The sequence below is a fragment of the Callospermophilus lateralis genome, chromosome 7, assembly GCF_048772815.1.
Source record: "Callospermophilus lateralis isolate mCalLat2 chromosome 7, mCalLat2.hap1, whole genome shotgun sequence".
Lineage (NCBI taxonomy): Eukaryota > Metazoa > Chordata > Mammalia > Rodentia > Sciuridae > Callospermophilus > Callospermophilus lateralis.
This window is the reverse complement of record NC_135311.1, coordinates 118296550-118314982: the sequence shown is the minus strand read 5'-3', so window position 1 is coordinate 118314982 and position 18433 is coordinate 118296550. Positions and strand designations below refer to the sequence as shown.

At 46.6% G+C, this 18433-nt stretch overlaps 2 protein-coding genes across 3 annotated transcripts; both read right to left on the bottom strand.

Moving 5' to 3' along the window:
* Window positions 1-3802: 3802 nt before the first annotated feature.
* On the bottom strand, window positions 3803-4357 carry LOC143404893 (PRELI domain containing protein 3B-like). The gene is made up of 2 exons (XM_076863164.2): window positions 4192-4357; window positions 3803-4125 (listed from the first exon to the last, which is right to left on the bottom strand). Exons 1-2 carry the CDS (start codon window positions 4355-4357, stop codon window positions 3803-3805), a joined length of 489 nt encoding a protein of 162 aa, XP_076719279.2.
* Window positions 4358-10760: 6403 nt separating this feature from the next.
* C7H1orf216 (chromosome 7 C1orf216 homolog) lies at window positions 10761-15724 on the bottom strand. 2 transcript variants are annotated; one of them, XM_076862972.2, is made up of 3 exons: window positions 15568-15724; window positions 14847-14992; window positions 10761-13148 (listed from the first exon to the last, which is right to left on the bottom strand). In XM_076862972.2, exons 2-3 carry the CDS (start codon window positions 14851-14853, stop codon window positions 12454-12456), a joined length of 702 nt encoding a protein of 233 aa, XP_076719087.1. In that variant the 5' UTR covers window positions 14854-14992; window positions 15568-15724; the 3' UTR covers window positions 10761-12453. The 2 variants fall into 2 exon arrangements, with proteins under 2 accessions (XP_076719087.1, XP_076719088.1); XM_076862973.2 differs by having other exon boundaries at window positions 14847-14972.
* Window positions 15725-18433: the final 2709 nt, after the last annotated feature.

The window sequence follows — 18433 nt, the reverse complement described above, 5'->3', positions numbered from 1 at the left end:
AGGTGTCTTCCTCCCACTTCTGTTCTAATAACAAATCCCCATCTCCTTTTCCCTTTTTTCTACGTTCCATTGAAGTCACCTTGCCCACCCAAGATGAATGCTCCCTGTGAGAAACAGAAAGTCCAGTGGTCCATTTTCAGAATATAGTATTCAGCTCTAATTAGATCCAGTTGTAGCCATTTTAATTGTAGCCCTTCCCTTTGCCCACCCCAATTATAAAATTAGCCAGTCATGTAGATTGTACCCCTGATCTCCTCCAATCAGGGTGAAGGCAGCTTTGGGTAGGTTTATAAAGGGTCCCAACTGGCTGCCCAGACTGCTGGGTAGCCAGGTTCCCTAGCACTCCCTCTGGCCAAAGTAAAAGCCAGCCTTGGACTGGGGCTATAGCTTAGTTGGAAGAGTGCTTGCCTCGCATGCAGAAGACCCCGGGTTCAACTCAGTTTGGAGGTGTGTTTGATTTCTTGGGACACGTCAGTATTTCTAACATCCCTAATTTAGGGAACCCTTTCTGGGTATAGATGAGCCTGTTTCTCAGGTAAGAGATCTGTAACCTTGATTCTTCTTGCAGGGGAATGAGAATAAAGTGCGTCTGCCCTCCCAGGAACAGAACCCACCTTGAGACACTTCAGTTAACTCACCTGTAAAATGGGACAGTAGAGAAACTGCCCCATGGGGTTGTTTTGAGGACAAAATGGGAAGCCCTGGTACAGGTTGGTCATGTGTCTTATCACCCTTATCCTTTGATCTCCTTACCTCTACCTTATTCCCATCTATTTCTCCATCCTCATTCCCCATTCCCATCTTACTCTCTTTCCATCCTTTATTTACAACCATACCATTTTTAGGAATACTAAAGATGGCCTTTGGGAATACTACAGGCAGAACCTCCTGCAGAAAATTCTGTCATTCTCTTTAATGTAAGCAATCTTTACTTTTCTTTTTCTTAAATTATTGATAATTGCAAGCAATACAGATTACTATTTCAGGGACTAGCAGTATAGTTCAGTGGTGGAGCCCTTGTCTAGGATATGCAATGCCCTGGGTTTGATCTCTGGAACTGGAAAGAAAAAAAGAAAGAAAAGGAAAAAAAGATTGCCATTTCGGTTGCCTTCAACAAAATTAGATCTGAAAAAGCATGAACGTTCCATTCATTGTTTAGAACAGAAATGGTCAATTCTTTTTTTTTTTTTAAATGGTGCTTGGGATTGAACCCAGGATCTTATGCATGTGAGGCAAGCACTCTACCATCTCAGCTATATCCCCAGCCCCAGAAATGGTCAATTCTTGACATAAAAATGTTTGCTTCTAGATGGTGTGAACAACAATATTGAGACAAATTAGAAAAAAAAAAAAACATACTTGGCTGTAAAATATCTTGCAATTTGCAAACAATTTTGTGAGATTTGTTTATTTGATATTTATATCATTCCTGTAAAGTAGATGGGCTTGCTTTCTTACTCTCTTCTAACAGGTAAGGAAACTAAGCTTTTTTTTTTTTTTTTTTTTTTTTTTAAAGAGAGAGAGAATTTTAATATTTTTTATTTTTTAATTATCAGAGGACACAACATCTTTGTTTGTATGTGGTGCTGAGGATCGAACCTGGGCCACATGCATGCCAGGCGAGCATGCTACCGCTTAAGCCACATCCCCAGCCCAGGAAACTAAGCTTCTTAAAGAATAAGTGAATTTGGGCTGGCGATGTAGCTCAGTTGGCAGAGTGCTTGCTTCACATGCATAAAGCCCTGGGTTGAATCCAAAGAGTGAATGAGATTATCTCTGGATCACAAGCTAGTGAGCCCCAAAACAGGCCCTAACGCCCCTTTTCTAATAGGTACAAGGAGGAGGAGGGAAATGGGAATGAGCACAGCCTTTGAGAGAAGAGTTCCCTTTGTTTCTCCTTTGCTAGCAAAGCAATACCTTAATACCTTTATTTTTCTTTTCTTTTTTTTTTTTTTTGCAAATAAATAAATTTTAATTTTTTAAAAAAGGAACAGGGGATGGGGAAGATTCAAAGATTGAAGGAGGTGTTGATGAGGAATAAGGATAAAATTGGGCTTGAAGGAAATGGGATGGAAAAAGCATGTTCAGTCCTGGATGGTAAAGGGAGTGAGACGGGTTCCGGGTAGGAGGAAATGAGGATGGCTATAAAGGAAGGTAGGAGTAGATGTGGGGCAATGTGGAGTTTGAGCTACTGAGAGCACAGATTCTGCATCCACTCTGCCTGAGTTTGAATCCTTACCCTGCTTCCTGGCAACTATGTGAATTTAAGCAAGTTGGTCAACACCCTGGGCCTCTATTTTTTTCATCCATAAAATGGGATTCATAATAGTGTCTACCTCCTAGGGACTTTGTGAGGATCAAATGAGCTAACACACATAAAGGACCTAGAGTATTGTCCACCCTGGCGTGAAGTGAATGCTCTGTGGATTGCTCTTTTCTTCTCCTGGTCCCTTCACCTTCTTAGTCTTTGCCTCCTTTTTCCTGTTGTGGTTAAGGCAATGGTTTGGGCTGCAAAAGAGAAGGAGTTGGGAAAGATGGTGCCTAGAATTGCATAGGCATGAGCTGGCCATGGGACAGGAATAACACATGAAAGACAGTAAGAATGAAATTGGCAGGAGTGGGGGGGTGGGGGTTGGCATTGAACGTGGCCTGGGATGGACCTGAGAATTCCCTATGAATGGGGAGAAGTTCTGAGGAGGTATGGATAGGGCTGTCTAGAGTTGAGATGACATGGGGAAGGATATGAATACAATCATAACAATGCTGAAGCCTGAGGATGAGACTGGACTAAGGATGAGCCAAGGGAAGGAATGGCTGCCAGAAGAGATGCTGATGGGAGAAAGGCAAGGTTACACAAAGGGCAATCATGAGATGTCTTCTGCCTCAGACTAGACCATCATTCCAGGACATAAGCCCTAAAGAAACCCATCAGGACCTGGACCTGCACATATACACCTGCATGTTCTGGACCTAACCCATGTTGTTAGGATTCAAGCACTTGAAGAACCAAATTCAAGTGACACTAAGCAGGGAGGATTTTTTTTTTTTTTTTTTTTTTGCAGGTAATGACTTTATTTTTTTAGTTAATATAACCAACCCACGCATGGTACAGCATGCTAAATCATAAAGTACAAGTCTAAGGAAGGTAATAACTTTACTAAGTTATAAAACTTTGGCAAATCAACACAGTACTCTATAATACAATATACTATTATTTATGTTGGAGTCATATATTAGACTTAGTGATGATTTTTACTCCAAAAATATCATTTAAAATTCCAAATCAAAACACTGTGGTTTTTAGCAGAGCAAGTTATTTTATACAATTTAATGTCTTTTAAAACTACACAAATTCTCATTTTAAAGTCAGTTCCCCCATGCAGGCTGGTCTAGTCTGTATTAGCAAGGTGAGTATGTATGTATGGGGAGAGGCTCTGCTTGCTTGGCTCTGGGATTGGTCCAAAGTCAGATACAGTTCCAATGACTGAAAAGTGTTAAAATTCTATTTTAAGGAGACTCAATGTCAATAACCATTTCTTCCAAGTACTTAAAAAAATTGTTAAATTTCACATAAATACTAGAACCCTAGAAATTAGTCATTTTAAGCCACACTAACCTCAGATGATCCCTTGGATTTTAGAAGCCCTGTATCTTTTTGTTTTGATCAAAAGTCACATAGCCGTACTCCAGATTATTAGGAAAAAAAAATTCTACCTAAAATACAGTTGTACTTTTAAAATAACAAATAAATATACTGTCTGCTTAGAGAGACCTGGGGATTTGATATTCTATACTGACTTTATCATTTTTCTATAAATACTGCCGCCATCATTGGTGTCCTTATGCTTCCTCTTGCTGAAGCCGTCAACTCTTCAGTCTCAGCATGTAATTTATGTATTATCCATTCCATTGTTTCTCGGCCTTTACTAGCATTGGAAGATATCGTGGTCGCCATCAGTCCTTCCAGGTAACTGCTAAGGCTGACTTCCTGCACAGAGATGATGGCTTCCTGAGTCAAAATAATCTTTTCTGGGTCTTGAGGATGTGGTTTGTAGATAAGTCTCTCATCCACTGAAATCATATTTGTAAAGGAAATATTAATCGGTTTAAGTTCCATTGTTTTCTCTACAGGATCAACTACAGAATGTTCTTGCACATATACCAATAAAAGACTTCACAATGGAAGGCAACTGAGAAGTCTGTGGCTGTACCGTTTTCCAGAAGGATCTATATGCCTGTCCAGCACATCAACTCCAACCACACTCGGGTTCATAGGGTTTGGGTATTTCTGCGTTGCAGCTGCTGTAACAGTTTCCCATGGGTGGTCGAAGACGTGCTCTGAGGTCCAGATCTTCATGATGCCAGCAGTCTGAGCCCTGTCTGGGAAACTGTGGAGGACAATGAGGCACCGAGGCACACTACCCAGCCCTACCCGCACCCTGTGGCTGTGTAGCACCGAGGTGCTCAGGAGGATCTTTTGAGGGAGTCTTGGTGGCTCCCATAATAAAACAACCTTGACATAAATCCTCTCTCTTCAAAGACAACTGACTGTGGGGTTCCAGGTTTGTCCCCATTATTGCCCAGAGATACACCCAAATGTGAAGGTCTTGAAAACGGGGACTTGTTTGACTCTTTTTTTTTTTTTTTTGTAGTTGGACATAATACTTTTATTTTTATGTGGTGCCGGGGATCGAACTCAGTGTCTCACACATGCTAGGCAAGCACCCTACCACTGAGCCACAACCCCAGCCCCCTGTCTGGCTCTTAACAAGTGGGAATATTTGACTGAACTTACTACACTGACCAGCATCTTACAAAATGATATGAAGTCTCAGGTCTAGCTCTTAACACTTGTTCAGATAAAGTCCTATTCCATGCTACAATAGCCAGCTCAGAAAGAATACTATGAATTGAGGGTATAGCTCAGTGGTAAAGCACTTTCCTGGCATGCATAAGAGGACCGGGGTCTGATCTTCAGTACTAGGGGAAAAAATCCTTTATCAGTCTGGAGTTGTGGCTTAGTGGCAGAGTGCTCGCCTAGCATGTGCAAGGCCCTGGGTTCAATCCTCAGAACCACATAAAAAGAAATAAAATAAAGGTATTGTGTCCAACCAACTACAACTAAAAAATTAAAAAAAAAAAATATATATATATATATATATATATATATATATATAAAGAAAAAAGTCCTTTATTTCTGGGAGAGAGCCCTGCTTCTAAAGCACTCAGCACCCACAGGTTTCTTGTGACTGCCTGGGTCAAATTTCCCTCATTTTTCCCAGGATGCTTTAGTTTGTATGTGTGGTGCTGGGGATTAAACCCAGAGACACTGTACCACTGAGGTACACAACCCCAGCCCTTTGTTAAATTTTATTTTGAGACAGGGTCTCACTAAGTTGCACAGGCTGCCCTCAAACTTGCAGCCCTCCTACCTCAGGCTCCCATAGTCACTGATACGACAGGTATGTGCCACCATACCAGGATTCTAGGATTCTCTTTTCCTCACCTACTTGTTTTCATCCTCCAGGCTCTTCTGTGAACTATTTCCTGACCTGTTCCTCACCTCCCTTATCCTTTTCCCTACTCCAAATAAAATTGGTTTCTCCATTCTCTAGTTGCCACACCAGTTTGTTTCCCAGATATGGTCCCTAGAACATAGGATATGTAATATGAATTCAGTGCTCAAACAATAAACATGCACACACATGCACACATACACACACACACACACACACACACACCAACTTACAATACACACTGGTATAGCACACAGGCCCTGAGGAGTCCTGCCGGAAAGAAGCATTGTTCAATCCAGCATTTCCCAAGCCCGGTTGATCATAGAAATATTTTCCTTAATGGCTATTGGAACATGCTGCAGAAAATCCTTCTGTAGTACCATGCACAGACTTTTATTAGCACTATCACACTACACTCTCATTATCCTTGTCTGGGTCTGGGACTCCTGCTAGACTGTGAAGTCCCTGCAGGCTGTCACTGTGTCTGAGTTATCTGGGTCCCCAGTGCCTAGCAAAGGGTGGTAGACAGCATAAATATTTGTATAATGGATGAATTTCCTGTTACAAAGATGAGGATGTGAAGAACACCTCAGAGGCCAGTTCTTGGCAGTGCCAGGAAGGAGGTATCTGGTGAAAATGGTGATGGGAACAAAGTGACACAGACATGCTTGCAGACTCTGGGGTTTTCTGAGGATATTGTACATCCTCAGGAGTCTATGACAAAAGCAAAGTGCCCTGCATTCCTGGGGATTCAGGCACATTGAGGCCTGAGTGGGGATTTTACAGACCCTGAATGCCCTCTGGAGCCACAATGGCTAAGGAATGGAGACTAAGCAGGACAGGACCTCATTAGCTTGGAGGAGCATCATGGCTTGTATGTTGCAGCACCAGTGTGGGCAAGGTTAGGCCAGTATGCATCGCCTCTGGAAGGTCTGGTGTCTTTGATTCATCCACTGCTCTGTAGTACCCTGGATCTGGGGACTCTGAAAGATGGTTCTGTGAGGAACAAGGTTAGATGGCAATATTTCATTCCCTTTTTTGAGAGGGAAAAAAATCCCATGAAGGATCTTGAAGAAGGTTTTTGTTGACTTGTGGGACACCAGACCCTGGGGAAGATTATACCTGCAGAGGTGCAAGAACCAACCCCAGATGGTTTTGCAAGCCAAGCTAAGCAACCAGAGCTACTGAAGAGCCTGGAAAGGTCTTAACTTTCAGGAGTTTGGGGGCCATATTTGTCCTAGAGGATGCATGCTAGAGCACTGTAGTACATGGCCAGACCAGGAGCCATTCCAGTTGTCCAGATGACAGTGGCCTGAATCCAGGCAATAGAAGTGGGACCCCAGAGGAGGGCGTGGACTGCAGATGTGCTGGGAGGTGGTAGGGACAGGATCTAGTGTCTGGTTGGCATGAGGAGAAAGGAAAGAGGGCCTGAGGCCCATCTCACCCAAGTGACTGGCATGACCTGAGTGGCTTTGTGCATGGGGAAGAAATGAGCTCCTTTTCTGGCCTGGGAATTCTGAGCTGCCGGTGAGTCAGCTGGATGGAGGTGCCCAGTGAACAAGTGGACATGCAGGTGGGGTAGGGGCAGAGGCCCTGCTGGAGCCAGAGGTTTGGGAGAGGCCACGGAGAGGTCCGGACAACAGTCCAGGGGTGCATCACGGTCCAGGGAGACTTCCTGCTACTACTACTGAGAGCTGCTACTGAATGCTGGGTCCCCTCCAGCCCTCTGACTCGCTCCCTGTGTACCCCACGCACCCACGATCCAGTCCCACGTCTATGTTCCCACTTGCAGGCCCACATCACCCCGCACCCCTACACTCCAGAGGAAGGAGCACCCGCAGCCCTCTCCTCTTCCCTCCGCGGCCCCAGCCCTCCCGCAGACCCCGGGGTTAATCCTCCCTCCCCCAGATGAGGGGCGCTGCCCCGCTTTGTGCGCCCGAGGGTGGGAGGCGAAAGCCCGGGACGGTTCGCGGCCTCGCAGGCAGCTGAGGTGAGGAGGGCGGAGCAGGCGGCGAGGAGGAGACACAAAAGAGGGAGGGGACCCGGCTGCAGCTGTCCCGCGAGGGGTCCGGACAAAGGGCCTGCTGGCGGGCCGGCCGAGCCGTTTTCATGCTTGTTGGGATTAGGCGCCGGGAACGGCGCTCGGGATCTCGCGGATCAGCGGTCGGGTGCGGGCGGCCAGTGGGCGGGCTCCGCCCAGCCCGGTCCCCGCTTTGTGCCGCTGGGCTCCGGGGAGGCCGCCCCTTTGTCTTCGCTTTTGGGGGACTAGCCCCCCCACCAGAGCCACTGAACACCAGCTGAGCGCCGCCCGGGCCCTCTCCCTACTCCCTCGTGCGGAGCCCTGGAGCTCCCCCTCGCGCCCCCGCCACGCCCGAGTCCCCACCTCAAAGCCCGAGCCCTCTTTCATCCCCAATGTGTGGAAGGACCTGGGGGACCAGTCCCTTCCCAGGCTCTGACATCTGAGACTTTAGCACCACAAAACTCTCTCCGCCCCTGGCCTTTCTCCCCGCCACCCCTGTCCCCCTGCTTGCCAGTCGCTCAACCAAACAAATGTCTCCTCAAATCTATTTGGTGGTAAATGAGAATGGAACCCATTTAGGACATCGACCTGTTCGGAGCCTCCCGCTTTGGGGCGAGGAGCAGGGCGGTGGGAGGATCTGTAGTCTTATTTCTGAGACTGGAGGGTGGGGAGTGCATGGTCTGTGTCTCTGAGTGTGCATTTGTGAGTGTGAGCGATGGTGTGTGCGTAGTTGCATGCACGGGCAGTTTGGAGTCTGGTTCCTGAGTAACTGGGTGCCTGATGGGTGTGGGCATGTGTGGATTTGAGTTCTGGCTCAGATCCCAGAAGATGCCCATCTCATTCTGCTCTTTTCACCACCATCATCCATTAAACTCATGGGTGCCCTTCAGCAAAGCTTTTTAATATACAGCACAACTGCTCAGCTGCATCTCCTACCTCTGAGGGTATTCTTGTCCTCTCCTAGTCAGAGAATAACAGCTCACATTTATGGACTACTTCATATGTGCCGGGTTCAGGTCTGAGCCCTCTACAGTCACTCACCTCTTACATAACTGCGAGATTAGTACTATGATTGCCTCCCATTTTACAGGCTAAGGAAAGTGAGGCACAGCTAGGAAGTGGAGGATCCAGGACATCTGGGTCCAGTCTATACTAGAAATTACTATTCTCTACTGCCTGGACTTCTGCTGGTTTTCTCAGCTCTGTTTCCTGTTCCTGTGACCTTTTCCTGCTACTATGTTCAGATACTAACACACTTGAGTTTTGAATGAGGCTTGAAGGAAACAAGCAGGTAGAAAGGTCTCAGACTACCAATAGGGGGCATTCAGTCTGCTTAAGGAGAGCCACTACAAAGAACCCTAAAATGCCACACCTGGGACTAGAGAAACCACCTAACATTATCACACTCTTTTCACTCTTCCTCAGTTCCCAGTTCATTTCCTGCCTCCTTGCACTCCAGGCTTTAAGGCTTTAACCCATTCCCTCTGACCATATTTGATGGGGCAAGAGATTTGCAAGTTCAAGGTTAAACTGGGCAACTTAGCAAGACCTGTCTCAAATAAAATTTAAAAGGGGCTGGGGATGTAGCTCAGTGTGGAGTGCTTGCCTAGCATGTGCAAGGACCTGGGTTCAATTCCTAGTACTACAAGAAAGAAAAAAAAGAAAAAGAAAAACTAAAACTATAGACAAACTCTAAGATGGCCCTGGATGAACCCTGTCTCCTGGTATTTATAGCCTTATGTAATATCCTCCCCTTGAGTAACCTGCTTCTACCATAGAATATGGCAACATTGAGGGGATATCGATTCTGAGGCTAGGTTTCAGAAAATTGTGACTTGCTAGCACCTTATTGCTTTCTTGGTTTGCATGCTCTGATAAAATAAGCTGCTGTGTTTGAAATGCCATTCACATGAGAAGCAACTGAAAGTGGCCTCTAGTCCAACAGCCTGAAAGGAACTGAATGGTACCAACAAATTAAATCATAGGCCCAGGACCTAATGCCTTGATCAAGAGATTGATACAAAAGGGCTGGGGTTGTGGCTCAGTGGCAGAGCACTTGCCTGGCATGTGTGAGGCACTGGGTTTGATCCTCAGCACCACATAAAAATAAATAAATAAAATAAAGGTATTGTGTCCATCTACAACTAAGAAAACATTAAAAAAAAAAAAAGATTGACATATAAAATCCAGCTAAGTGATAACCAGATTCTTGACCTACAAAAAGATATAAAAAATGTGTATTGATTTAAACCACTAAATTTTAGGGCAATTCATTATGCAGCAATAGAAAATTAATATACCTTACTTATAAAAATAATGTATTTTGGAGAGGAAAGGCCAGGCCAGCTATAGTGACTACTGGACCCAGGAGGATCAGGAGCTCGAACCCCAGACTTGGGGGAGATCAGACTTGGAAACTGGGCCCAGTACTCACACACACAGTCCTGGGGATGGAATCCCAGGTCTTGTGAAGGCTAGGCCAATGCTTTACCACTGACTTAAATCCTGAACCCCCATGGGGCTGGGGTTATGGCTCAGTGGTAGAGCACTCACCTAGCATGTGTGGGGCACTGGGTTCGATCCTCAGCACCACATAAAAATAAAAAATAAAGGCATTGTGTCCAAACATGAAATATTTTAAAAATCCCAAACCCTTGAAATCTTTAGAATAAACCGTCATGCAAACTACTCTAGAGTAGAAGATAAAACCTAAATTGTTATCAACTAATATCTGAATTCAATTGCATGGATTACAATTACATCTGACAACTAGGTTAGCTCAGTGGTAGAGCACTTGCCTAGCCTGCACAAGGCTCTGGGTTCAACTCCCAACACCAATAAAATAAAATATAACTGCATACGCCTCAGAACCATCTAAGGATCTTCACTCAGTATTTTACTCCACAGCAGTGGTGACTCCAAGGCAGAGTATGTGAGTGTGTACATGGTATGTGTCTCTCACAATCCATTCAGGTCCAAAGGACAAGGACAGTCCCAAATGGAGTTTTCAGGGGAGAGGCCAAGTCTCCTCCATCAAGACTGTGAAGCTCCTAAAATTGCTAGACAGAGGAGTCTGAATTCTTCCTCTTTGGTATTTCCCCAACTTCTCTGCTTGGTTTCCAACCAAGGACTTTGTTCAAAAGATGACCTCAGACTGTGGAAAAGGGTACCAGGCAACAGGTGGAATAGAAACACATACTCAAAGAAATTTTTAATTCTCTGCTTCAATTTATTCTTCCTGTGTTGGTCCAGAGACCAAGTTCACATTCAACATGCAAGCTCTACAGAGAGGAAAGTCCCCAGGATCCACTTCTCACGCCTACTCCCTATATCTTTCACCACCTATAAGAGATGGAACTCTTTAGAGACAGACTAAAAAAGTTCCCATGTTTTGCAGATGGGGAGACTGAGGACAGAGGCAGTATAGTGACTTCCATGCTACTACTCGCCTGCCTGTGATCCCTCTTTGTGCCACTGCTCACCATGGTGTTGCATTCTCTTGGCTCCCAGAAGCAAAGCAGAGAGCTCTGCTACCTCAGTTGTTGGTTCTCAAGACTCAGCAGCTCTCCAACTCATGAAGCATTTGGAGCTCCATGGAGCCTTTCAATCTCTGTTTAAAGGGTTATATAGTGACAGAAAGGGGTATGATCCAACATCCTAAGAGCTTCTGGAGGTGAGGCTGACACTGTCCCCTGTGTACCCTGGTTCCTCCTGACAAACTGATTTCAGAGAAATGGACCAAATCAATCATACATCCAATGCTCTAAACCAGAAAGGCATGGCAAGGTAGAGGCTCAGAGAGGGAAGTGAGATTTTCCCTAATGGCCCTGGAACACCTTGCCTGTTACTTGTACGCTTATAAGCACACATTCCTTTTCATCAGAAGCTTAAAATAATGTGGTTTTCAACAGCTCCTTTTCCAGGGGAGAGGTATGGTTGTTTGGAAACTGGTATTTTATAATACCAATTCTCCTATTCTTCAGAGTTCTGCCACTGTCATCCCCCCCACCCCCATTTCCCATATGGTCAAAGTCAGAGTTCAAGAGGGACAGTCTCCTATCTCATTCTCTGTCCTCACTTTCACCCCTGCCATAATTCTCTAGTTCCCTCCAATATCCATTCTTCACCAACTGTCCCAACAAGACTGCAGCCAAAGTGCCTTGATGGGCCAGAATTAAAGCCAAAACCAGGGACAACAGCCTAATCAGAGCAAGGTCTGAGTTAAGTGAGGGAATAGGAAAAAGAAAGGTGGCCTGGGAAGCCCCAAGAGAATGGGTCAGTCACACTCCTCAGGTAAATGACAGTAAGCTAGCCCATTCTCTCTAGGAAGCAGTGGAACTCAGTGGAGAAAAAAAGCCAAGGTAGACCATGGGTGACGACATGGGTAGATGCCCTACAGGTGCAACTGAATATATATTTGCACACATGTGCTCATGAATCCGTCTGCAAATACGTGTCTCCAACAGACACTTCTCATGCCTGCACCTGCACACATGCACCCCTTCACAGGCCTGAACAAACAAGGATTCACTCACATACACAGCACAAGCCTACACACACAAACTCATGTATATGCATACATATCTTTTGCATGTACATCCTCCCTCATGCACATATACATTCCTGGGTACCCGTCCATACATGCATATATAAATTTACTGTTACATACGTGCTATACATACGCATTCACTCTTATTCACTCATACATATAAGTTAGCTTGTATGTACACAAGTGCGCATACAGTGCACTTAAGTTCATTCACATGTGCGTATACACACCTGCCTGCATGTTAGCACATATACACTCATGCTTACCTGAATTCATGCCAACAAAAAATCGTGTACTTATTTGTGCACAACCATATACATGCCTACAAACATACACTTATGCTTTTGCACACTTATGTAGGCACACCCTTAGCCCTGGTCCTGGGATCTGGATGGTGCTGCCCTCTGCTGGAGACAGCGGATCAGCTCCTTTCGGTTGTCTAGGATGGTGTCAAAGCTCTCCTGCAGACGTGCCTGCTGGTCAACCAACTGGTGCTGCAGACCCCGGATCCACTGGAGCAGTGCCAGGCGACGGTACATCACCAAGTGCACATGATGCTTCTCCTTCTCCTGCTCTTTGTAGCGCTCCTGAGCCTGCAGCTGCTGCACAGCCTGGGCCACGGAGGGCAGAAGGGAATCTGGAGGGCCAGGACCTCGAGGGGTCCCACAGGCAGGCTCAGGACTGCTGCTAGGACTGTCAATGCTCAGGGAGCTGCTGGCATAGCCATTGTCCTCCAGAGGAGAGCAGATAGTGCTGGCACCACCTCTCTTTTCAGGCTCAGCACCAGGAATTTCTGCACCTTCTGGGGGGCTACGAATCCCCTCCTCAGGGAGTCCAGAAGCCTGGAAGGCCTGGTTGTCAGAGGGCAGCTCAGAGGCGTTCCTTGTCAGGATGGGGTCCAGTTTGCTTGGCATCCCATGCCAATTCTCATTGGTATCCCTGGCACTCTCCAAGAAGTTGGAGTTGCTGTCTGGCTGGAGCTTGGGCTGACATACTCCAGGAGACAGGCCCCCCAAGAACTGGTCTCCTTCGGCTAGTCCTGGCTGGATGGCGAACATCTGGTCTGTGAAGGGGAATCAGAAGAATGAGCGATAGCAGGTCAGGGTCGGGTGGCCTGAGGTCATGGCAACCTAGCTACAGTTCAGTCCCTTCCCTTGACCCTGCTAGCAACACTTCCCTTCAAGGTTTTCTTCCCCCCTCTCTCTCCATTTGTCCCATCTACCACACAAGGTTTTCCTCAGTCCTCTGAAGCAAGTTTCTTCTCATTCTGCACACTTCTCCCCAGATGACCCCATTCTCTGCTGTATGTTGGTGACTCTCAATTCTGTGTTCAGCCTAGATCCAATTGCTATCCATTCTGAATCGACCACAGGCTCCTCATATTCTCTATGTCCAAACCAGTCTTCCCTCTGGTGAGTGTCCTCAGCTAGATGGCTCCACTCTCTATTCAGATATTCTAGCTAGAAGATTAGGAGCATCCTGGGCTACGCATTCTCCTTCCTTGCCCCATCTCATTGGTCACCAAATTGTGACAATTCTTCCTCCTAACTACCACTTGGTTCACACCATTTCTTACCTGGATTATTGCCACAGTTTTTTCATTGATTTACCTCCAGTTAAAAAGTGTAAATTCCATGTGTGTGGTGGTGCACTCACAGCAATGAGTGCCATCCCTAAACTCCTGTTAACCCTCTACGTGACCTACCAGGCCCTGTTTGATCTGGCCCATCAGAACCCATCCATACTTGCCTCTTATCACTCTGCTCCTCCCATCACACCAAACTGCCCAGAGATCTCAAAACACACCATTAGTTTCCTCACACTAGTCCTCTGGCCTACAATATCCTGCCTTGCCCCTCCCCACTAAGCTCCTCCTTTTCTTCCCAGTAAATTCCTTTTTGTACTTTAAAACCAGGCTTTTGTATCTCTATCTCTCTGAAGCCTTTCTGATCTTCTCCCCACTGCCCCAATATACACAAAATGGTGAATTATGTCTTCCTCTGGCTCCTACTACTCTGGATACACACCGTCATTTCCTATCCCTGGCACATATGGTTTATGGTCAGTAATTGTCTATTCAACTGGAATTGTTTATTTACTTGAATAATTTTGTAACAGCAGTTTATAATCTGGCTCTCTGACTATATCTGAACCTTCTTTATGTATCCTACCTCACATTCCCAGGAGTCAACATAGAGCCTGGCTCTTGCAGGTGTCAGCACATACTTCTGAGCCAGTGAATTGGAGAGGGGGCTGCAGTGGGATTTTAGTACTTAGGAAGGAACCAAGGGTAACAGGGGCTACTGCAGTGGGCCCAGGGCTGCAACAGCTGGCTTTAGTTCCCTCTTCTGCCCTAGAGCATCTATCCCCCACTTTTCTCACTGATAAACCTCTCTTTTGAGCTTGCCCCTTTTCTCCCAGTGTCCTGGTACATGCTATCTTTCTTTCTCTCTCTCTCCCTCTTCTTTCTTTCTTTCTTTCTTTCTTTCTTTCTTTCTTTCTTTTGTGTGTGTGTGTGTGTGTGTGTGTGTGTGTATGTGGTGCTGGGGATTGAACCCAGGGCCTTGTGCATGCAAGGCAAGCACTCTACCAACTGAGTCATATCCCCAGCGCCCTGGGTACATGTTTTCTATATTATGTCTCTGCGCCCATCTTGCTCCACCAAGGCCCTGGAGAGAGGGTATACCACACTACTCTTCCTTCCCTAAAAAACATTTTCCACCAAATGAGAGGGTTGAATTGACAAAAGGTTTCTACTGACCACACATTGCTAGGATTAGAAGAATCGATGATCATTAAGGGCGAGGGAGCCAGGTATGGTTTTGCGCGCCTGTAATCCCAGCGACTAGGAAGACTGAGGCAGGAGGATCGCAAATCCGAAGTCAGCCTGGGTAATTTAGGGAGATACTGTCTCAAAATAAAAAAAATAAAAAATAAAAAGGACTAGGGATGTAGCTTTGTGATAGAGCACCTGAGTTCAATCCTCAGCACCCACCCACACATACCCACAAAGTTGGAGGTACTATTAAGCGGAACAGTTACTAGAAGGACCTCTATAGGTGGCAGGGACCCTCACCACATGCAATAGTGGGTAGAAGTTCCTGAGGGAAAGTGTAAGGCCTTTGTAAACCGGCTTACCACCATCCCTCTGGCTTGTGGGAGGGTGCCTGGAGATCTTCCCTCTTCCCTAAACTTGGGTGGGGCCACGAAGGAAGCTGTGATGGGGTCGGGTGGGGTTAGGGACCCCGGGTTTTCAGAGATGGTAAAATGAGAACCCAGCCATCCCAGGATCAAGATCTCCAGTTTGCTGTAAAATGGGGACTGGTGGCCTCCCTGCAGGAGATGGAGTCTCCCCTAGGAGGCAGAGGACAGTGACAATGCTTCCGTAGTCTCCTCAAAGAAGACAGCTGGGCTGAGGCTGCGACTCCCGCCCCGCACTCCCGCGGCTGGGCCCCAAGCCTTCCATCTGGGCCCGGACTCACGGCCTAGAGGCGCCTTCTCTCGCGGGGCTGGCGCTGGTTCCGTCTGACCCAGTTCGCTGGGAACTCGTCACTGTGGGCCGGGGGTCCCTGGGCCGCGGCGTCCACGCCGCCCGGGTGAACGTGGGGGTCACCAAGCTACGCTCCCAGCCTGGGGCGGGTACTGCGGAGTCTGGCGGCGTCTGCGCAGCGGGGCGGGGCGGGGCGGCCCACGTGGGCCAGTTCGGTTCTCCGCGCAGGAACCACCGCCCCCACCTCCGGATGCTGGACCCAGGCCTTCCAGGTCGGATGTTATCTCCCAGATACACTCGCCTGGCCCCTCTGATCGGTCTGCCGCTTCACTTGGAGGCACAGCGACATTTCCGAGCTGAAAACCTGACCATGCATCACCATCCTTCTTACAAACCTTCAAAGCCTTCCCCATTGCAGGGGAAATCCTAAAAGGCTGCAGCTTCTGGGTCTGCCGTCCCCTCTAGTGGGGTCTCACGCTCCTTTTTGACATTCGGTGCCTTTTGAACACACCCATCTTCTGCCTAAAATTCTCTCCCCCTGGGATTCCACCTCTTGGGTCCCCTTCTTCCTCCGGGAGAAGTCTTTTCTGCTGTCCTTTAATAAACTTCTACTTTCCACTCTGAAAAAAAAAAAAAAAAATCTCTCCCCCTTTCGATGTACTCATATTTCAGGTCTTTTTTCACAAATTCTCTAGATCAGATGCATTGCCCCTTTTACACTATCTCAGGGCACTTTTGTTCCTTTCCTTCACAGCATGTTTATCACAATTTGGAATTATACATCCATGATGTGCTTATTTGACTAAATTCGTTTAATGAAAGTTATGTTGTAAGAGAAAACAGACAATCCAGTGTGGCTCAGGGCTCGAGGCTACCACCACCCTGCAGCTCCTCAGGGGAGAGCCCCTCCACCTGGATAAGGAAGATGCCGGGATCCCAACTCCAATGGATCCTTCTCAGTTCTACTTACTGAAGCTTCCTCCCCGCCCCCTTCCTTCTTGAGAGAAAGTATAGAGGTTGGGGGCCCAGTTTGCAATCAGATAAGATAACTGCTGACCCTAATGATATGCGGCATCTTCCTTAGGTTCCAACTTGATTACAACTCATCATTCTGCAACCTAGAAACTAAATGGCACACTAAAAGGGCTGGGGTGTAGCTCAGTGATGAAGTGCTTGCCTAGCGCTCACCAGGCCCTAGATCATCCCCAGCACTGCACACGCACACACACCCCCCAACATCCCCCCTCACACACACACCAAATCTTTTTTTTTCAATTTTTTTAGATGTTGATGGATCTTTATTTTATTCATTTATTTATATGTGGTGCTGAGAATCGAACTCAGTGCCTCACACATGCTAGGCAAGCACTCTATCACTGAGCCACAACCCCAGCCCCCAAATCTTACATTAGAAAAGAAAAGAGAAAGAAAAGCTGGGTGCGGTGGCACACTCCTGTAATCCCAGGGATTCGGAGGCTGAAACAGGAGGATTGTGAGTTCAAAGCCAGCCTCAGCAAAAAGTGAGGCACTAAGCAATTCAGTGCTTTGGGCTTGGGTTGTGGCTCAGCAGTCAAGTGCCCCTAAATTCAATCCCTGGTAAACTCCCCTCCCCCATTAAAATAAAAGAAAAAGAAAAAAATATGATTACGACAACTTCTATTCTAGAAGCAAACAGGAGCCAGGGGCAGTAGCACACACCTATAATCCCAGCAACTCTGGAGGCTGAGGCAGGAGGATCACAAGGCCAGGCCAGCCTCAGCTACTTAGTGAGACCCTGTCCCAAAATTAAAAAGGGTTGGGGATATAGATCAGTGGTAGAGCGCCCCCCCCCCCGCCCCATACACTGGGTTCAAGCCCCAGTACTAAAAAAAGAAAAAAAAAATGCAAATTGGAAATAAAAAAGAAAAGTTAGAAGTAAAATCCAATCAAACTTAGGTCACTCCCCTTCCCCAAGCTGGGAAAATACAGGTAGTGTCCTCAGCCCTATTTCTATACCAGGTCTGAGAGCTACCTAGTCTTCCCCTTTTACTTTCTGCTGAAGTCCCTTGACTTCACCCAAATCCTCATTCTTAACATTCTGAGCTTTGGTGTTTAGGATTATGTAAGTCTCCCCACATCAGAGAGCCATCTAACTGGTATACCTTCAGGCTCTGTCTCTTTCTGCTCTAACCATGCATGATTCAAGGGCCTGCTGAGTCCAAGGATAGAAACCCCTCCAGGTGAGCCAGAGTTCTCTTCTGAGACTTTCTGAAATGAAATGTAAAGGGAGATGAAGCAGGGAAGATGGAAGCCTAGGGCTGCAGCAGTCATATTCCCCACCATGTGAAAGAAGGCAGTCTATAGGAGATGCTGACACACAGAAGCAGAAATGAAAGATAGAAGTCCTAGTAACGTCCCAATCCATTTATAGTTTTGATACCTTCCCAAGAGGCTCTTATTTTTCCAAACCTAACTTGACTGCAATTTCTCTCATTGACAATCAAAAGAAGCCGGGTTGTTGACAGGTCCCTTCTGGCCCTGTCCAAAAATGAGCTTGTTAATTCTGTAGAACAGCATAAAGTTGTAATCCTAGGTTCCACTCATGCATCTCTCAGCCCTCGTAAATAGTACCTACTCCATTTCCCCTTGACAGCCATTATCAGTTCAGTCTCCCTGTGATTCCCCCTTTCTTCTACTCCTCTAGTGCTCTAATGAGCCTGAAATGCAATGAAATCACCTTTCTGTTCCCTGGTTAGAAACATCCCTTCTTTGATGCTGAAATCTCCTGACCTGTAGAACCTAGAATCTCAGAGACAGGAAGCAAACTCTTGGAGAACTTAGGTGTAATCACCTAAGGTGCCTCACTCACCTCTAATTCT